Consider the following 6,476-nt stretch of genomic DNA (forward strand, 5'->3'; position numbering starts at 1 on the left):
TTTCTGAGCCCCACCTCCCCGCGTCTCTGAAAGCACACACAAGGAGAAGGTATTCATCAGCCTGTTGCTTTCACTGCTGTCTCCTACAGCGAATGAAAACGGAATTGAATTTAAAGCGCAGTCTATGGCTGCAGCATTGATGTAGTCTCTTGCTGGCATTTTTTAAAAGCCTTCCAGAATTAATCACAAAAATATCAATATTATACAGCTCACTGAAATCTCAGAAAAAGCACATGTACATAAGGTTTCTTGATTTCTCATGTTTTGTTCAGTGATGTACTCGCATCTGTTTTATTCTACACATACACCTGGAGACAAATGCCATTTCTGCAAACAGACTCTAAGGACTTGGAACTACAGAGGGCAGGGCTACAGTCCCCCGTGATTCCTCCAGGGCCAGGGAAATGCAGCAGCAGGCACTCACCTTCACAGGGTTTTTATTGGGTTTTGTTTCCAATAGTTCAAAATAAGGTATATAGAACACTTTGAAATCACCTGTAAAATCATCACAAATAACCTATGCTTAATTTATACAGGTTTATCCCTCTTTTCCTGAGGAAAGCAACCAGTTCAACGTTCTGAGTGTCACTAATACCTGCAGTGAGTAGGCGAAGCCGTAAACCTGAGGGTCCAGTTCCATCTCTCAGAACATCAACGTTCTCAGCATACACATTACCAAGGAAACAGCTGAGGGGCATCAAGGGAGCCCTGAAACCAATCATACAAAAAACGTGCATAAGATTTGCTTAATCTTCAAATTTTCCATTAACAAGGTGCTACCAGTTCACTGGAACACAGCACGCTAATTTTGACAAAGCTGCATTTAACTCAGACTGAAAGTTGTAAGTTATATTAAACACAAGGATCAGAAAGCCTGGGGAAAAAGGAAGAGGAACAGCAAGGCAGCACTCAAATGCAGGACCTTTACTATTAATGAAACAAACAGCAAGTTCCAAAGACTCCAGAAGTTACAGAAACTGTATCTAGCCTTTGGATACCTCCTATGAGGACGTATCATTTCAGACTTCTCTCTGGGAAAATGGAAGTTGTACAGTGTTTAAAGATACCTACTCCTTGAACTAGGCATATCACCCAAAGGCAGCCTTCTCTGTGATGCTCTCACTGCTCTTGGGAAGGTACTCCATAGCCCAGAACGTGAATTCAGCTCGTGCAGGTACACCACAAACAATTGTTCTGCTTTACTGGGACAATTCTCATTTTAATTCAATTACAATAATATCTGAGAAAATTATAACAGCCCCAAGGAAGATATTTTCAGTGGAAGGGCTGCTTTTTTGTGTGTTAGTTTGTATACGCTCTGTAAAATTCACTTTTCTTAGGTGAATTTCTCCTGTGTGTGAGTGACATGAGCTGAAAGTCAGGCTTTGAGCTCTCACACACACCCACCAGAGCCCCGTGCAACAATTAGTGCTTTCACTAAAGCCCACCGTGTCACAGATGGGCACAGACAACAACATTTTTCTGAAGTGCACTTATTTCTAATTAGGAGACAATGTCTGCACAAACAAGGTTCCCTCCCTTCTGAGCAGTAATCCACAGACGCGTTAATCTTCTCCTAGCATTAACACACAACTGTCTCTGCAAAAACTACCACCTTATCAGTTTGGGTATTTATAAGCTGAAAGGAAGAATTTACAGTAGTCCTTTCAATTTTTCCTTGAGTAAGGAACCCCAGGAACGACATTTTTAGAAAGAGCAAATCAGCAGATGTTGTACAGTAAACTACTGCTTAAAAGAATACAGACTACAGTACCACAGAAAACATTAACCATATTAAAATACAACTATTCGATTAGTATTAAGGCATGAAGATTAGTTTCCTCAGAATGGTACGTTGAGTCAGGTAACTGCAAATATATTGAATATATGGTAGATTATGCATACGGCTTAAGCTTGAAAATACATATTTTATTATTTTTGTATTGTGAGTGAGTTTAAGACCCTTGGCAGGACCCTGCCATGACATACATAGTACCAGTGTTGTGTATGGGTACTTTGATTGTCTAGGGAGAGGTCATTAGCATGCAAACAAAATATAGAGTAAGAATATCCTAACGGCATCTCTTACCAGACTCACTACATTTCCTCCTTTACTTCATGAATTCTTTTTCAGGTCAATTGAATTAGCCTACTACAGCTGAGCCAAGCCGATTTTATAGCAACATAAATCAAATCAACATTTGATTACAAGGTCTGAGGACAACGCCTATGGAAATTTGAAAGAGGTTGGTATCTAAAGGCATTCTGCACGCTACCAAATTCATAAAAGACCCAAACTGAACCAAGAAAGTATATGATTATATTTAGCATTCGCAAAGCCCTAAATAAATGAGGAAGAAAAAGTATATTCTAAACGATCAAAACAGCACAACCAGTTGTACATACTTGGTATCCTGCAGACTGTTTCCGTTGTAGATGTACATACGTTTCACAGTCGCACCATGTGGAATTTGCAGAGAGGCTAGACCATGGGCAAAGTTAGGCTGTGGATATACACAATCATTCTTGTTACATGATACACCGGACACTTCAGGTCAAAGTTATAAATTACAACAGAAATACAGTATATGCTTACCAATTCAGGTAAATCTCTAGCCAAAGACAAGGGGGAAAAACAACAACAAAAAACCCTTCCAGATGGCGTTCCTTACACTACACCACTCCCGGATTCCCAAGCTGGAGTGAAATGCTCACTATGCTTATCCACCAAAAGATGGCACTAGTCTGACAATTAGCCATTGTGTGTACTGAGAATTCAAGTTTTCTTGGTTTGATCACTGGCAACTAGCAATATAAAAGTATTTGCACTGCTATGCTGTATTTAAGTTCTAAGAAATTGGCTATCTGAAAGGTAGAACTTCTTTGTCCTCTCCCACTGCATTGATTTCAGCCTTTTAACGTTTTTGCTGGTTTGTAAAAGGCCTTTATCTGATGAGCAGAGACTCATTTGTTAAACAGATTTTCCACTCTCCTTATCAGCACATTCTTACACATTGTTTTGATAGGGATTTTGAGTGTTCTCATCAACTAGAAAGCATGCTAAGGAAGTCAGATTCATTCTTCTAGTGCGGTAAGGGCCTACTTCTTTCAACTCTGAAGTTGATAGGACCTTCTTCAAGACTGTCAACGTACTTTGCTGGCACTGGACAGAAAAGAAACTTTGTCACACACAAAAAACCAAGATGCACAATATGCAAACTATTATCCTGCTCTGCTTTAGCAGGACATCACATAAGGTAAACACAAAAAAGTTCTTAGGAAAAAAAAAATTAACCCAGAGCAATGACTTTCACTGCTGTAGGTATTTAGAAGGGAACCTCCACTACTTTGCAAATCTAGAGATGCCCCGATTTCAATCTTTCTGAATTTGACCAGAACACGAACACCTCAAAACACAGCTTTCTAAAGTAGTCAGACTTTAGATTACTTCTTAACATACTTATGCCTCAGCAACAGATAAATCTTCTCTAGAACCATGGAAGTGCCTGGGCCACACGCGCCTCGTTTCTGAACGGAAACGGTGTAAGCAGGTTTTCATGTTCTCCTCACCAACAGTTTGTTACCAGCTATATAAAAACCCCAAAGTTTTCTTCAGAGTTTTTTCATTTCCATAAGCAGAGATTACACTGCTTTGCTAACTAGTTTAGCATTCCTATATGATCCTCTCTGAACTTGAAAGATTTTGACATCTTCAAATTTCATTTCACTCTTCAAGTCTTTCCTAATGTGGACCTTCTGGGGAGGAACAAATAGTTGTCTTCCCTGTGGACTGTTTCATACTACTCTGTTTTCTAAACTATCCTATTTCTACCTATTTATAATCCTGGGGAGAATTTTGCCTTTCACTCTGTGCAAACAACATTTTACTAACCTCATTTAGGCAACCGGATGAAAGACTTTGAGAATGCAAAATTATTTTCTCCACTGTTCCGGCAGCTATGAAGAACTGTATCATCCTCAAGAGCCACACTATGTCCCTCTCAAAGCATATTCGCACCAAGCGTTCTGTAACTATCCTTAATTATTTTCTTAGTTAACTGAACCATGTACCAAAACAAGACACACAGATGCAATGGCTAAAATTGATTCTTGTGGGTTTATTTTAACATCTTTCAGTTTTACGTAGCCCTGCAAGGAGCAGGGAATTGGACTTGACGATCCTTATGGGTCCCTTCCAACTTGAGATATTCTATGATTCTATTATCTTCTCAAATCTTTGGTGTAACAATTGACTTTCTTAGCAGCTCGGCCATTTCATTCATAAACGCCCTGGGAATGCTTGCATGAAAAGCAACTACTCTTTGTTGGGACATTCTTTCTTACGGCTTATTAGGTTTCTATTTACCTTCCAATATTTCTGAAACCCAACTGACCTTCACTACTGCTAAATAGTAACTTCCCCTGGTTACCCCCTGCTCTCTCACGTGTGAAAACACAGCTACTGAAGTACTAGGCTGTGACATCAAAACACGTGTCATCATATTGGTTGATTCCTCCCCACTTTGTTTTGGCTCTTTATATGCTCCTTTTTATTTTAATACCATACAGCATGCATTCTTTTTATCTGCTAAGCCTAAATAATACAACTGAGAGCGTTTCCATCCTCACACAAAACAAGTTATACATACATTTTTGTTAGTATAGGTGGAAATCAGAGACCTGACCTTGTTTCCACTATAGACAGCGATTTCCAAAGATTTCGTGGAACGCAGTAATACATTCAATTATTCAGTAACTCATCCAAACATTTGGTGAATATGCGAACAGGCATTACAAGCAAAGCTCATTCATTTGGCTTTCTAAAAGCACTCATACTGAAGGACACTTAAGATGAAAAGGTATTTTATGAACTCTGCCCTAGTTAAGTTGCGTAATCACTTTGATGAGATTCAAAAATATCTGATAAAAGCACAGCCTCCCAGTAGATTGCTTAATATTTATGCATTTGCATAGAGAGTGCTTATATTTTTAGAAGACTCCTTTCAACAACAGAATTGCTAGTCCCAGTTCATGATGCAAGCAAAACCTCTAAGCACATGCCTTCTGCTAAATGGAAGAAAATTTTTAACTTTGAAATGATTACATAGCATGAATAAGAGCACAACCGAGGAGTTAAATTCCTTCCAAATTACTGGTTTCTTTTGCTTGCAGGTGAGACACGCTGTAGGTGATATTTTGCAAGTACCATAGAGGCAAAAAGACTATCCATTAACTAAGAATGATTGCTGACCTCGTACTTCGGAGTTTCAGTCCAGGAGTCTAACTGAAAAGAAAACGACAGTCCTCTGAAATTGAGGTGAAAGAGTTGCTCAGCTGAATTATACACTAAAAGGGAAAAGAAAATAAAAACAGAGTTACTAAAATAAACTAAGAATTCTCCAGTTCAGATCTAACAGCACTTTCATCACCTCATTGAATTTACTACACTTCAAGATGCGGGAGGAACACAATTACACAGGACAGTAATAGTTTTCCTTTTAATTTGTTGCAGTAGAAACATAGCAATAAGAGAAACCTTAGATTCATTAAAGTAAGAATTGCCTATGTAAGCCTGTAGGCACTAACCGGTCCCTAATGATACAATTATACAATATGACACAATCAATTATACCTTAATATCCCTAAAGTAGTTTAAACAGCTACTATTACTACAAAACAATTCTGTTCATTGTTATGTGAAACACTTGTACAATATTAACCAGGAAGTCTCAGACAGATGTGCCCAGAACACTGAAAGATTCAGTGTTTCACACCACCGGGAAGCACGTTCCCGAGTGGGAGCTCACAGGTGCCTCCCTGCCACGTCCACCTCTCCTCCCCAAGAGGAGCTCCTTCTTGCATGCCCCAGTTCAGCTACCGGCGTTCCCGAGTAATACGGCACAAGAAGGAAATGCTTCAGACACACAGGTCCTAGGCCATTTACAATGATAATTAAAAACAGTATCACCAGAAACACCAGCCGATCGGTCGGCTTTTACAAGGAGCAGTTAAGAAATTAGAACACGCGCAGACTTCCAGCTGTCATCACATCACAAGATGTCCCAATTTATTGCAATAAATTGCACAACATCAACTATAAACAACAATAAAAGTCACCCCAGTACTTACTCTAACAAGACATACTGTTTTGTGAGGCTGTTGAAAGCTTAAAAACAATCCTAGGAGACTGGGAGCTTGGGAACAGTTTTGGGATTGATGCTACCAAACTTCAACCTGTGCCTGGTAGCTGCTGGGGGGAACATAGCGTTCTTATAACACACACAGAAGCTGGTTCATTTGCAAAACAGTTTGAAAACAGCAGAAGCAAAAAACCAATAAAGAAACACTCCAATAAGAGAAGCTGCTTTCTTCCACTTTACCAAAGGAAATTGGTTCAATAGTCTCTTTTTTTCTTACAATTTTATATTTAAGATGACATAGCATAGAGAGAAAATGCACACAAATTCCCGCCCCTG

At 39.2% G+C, this 6,476-nt stretch overlaps 1 protein-coding gene across 1 annotated transcript in view; it reads right to left on the minus strand.

The window, feature by feature from the left end:
- LOC103914246 (chromosome unknown open reading frame, human C16orf70) overlaps positions 1 to 6,476 on the minus strand; it is a gene marked incomplete at its 5' end in the record, with an annotated part of 30,612 nt that overhangs the window by 11,498 nt on the left and 12,638 nt on the right. The window contains 3 exons of the mRNA XM_009320861.1: positions 596 to 708; positions 2,407 to 2,504; positions 5,252 to 5,346. Coding sequence (XP_009319136.1) covers positions 596 to 708; positions 2,407 to 2,504; positions 5,252 to 5,346 — 306 coding nt within the window. The remainder of the gene's footprint in view (positions 1 to 595; positions 709 to 2,406; positions 2,505 to 5,251; positions 5,347 to 6,476) is intronic.

The sequence above is a fragment of the Pygoscelis adeliae genome, unplaced genomic scaffold (assembly GCF_000699105.1).
Source record: "Pygoscelis adeliae isolate BGI_AS28 unplaced genomic scaffold, ASM69910v1 Scaffold63, whole genome shotgun sequence".
Lineage (NCBI taxonomy): Eukaryota > Metazoa > Chordata > Aves > Sphenisciformes > Spheniscidae > Pygoscelis > Pygoscelis adeliae.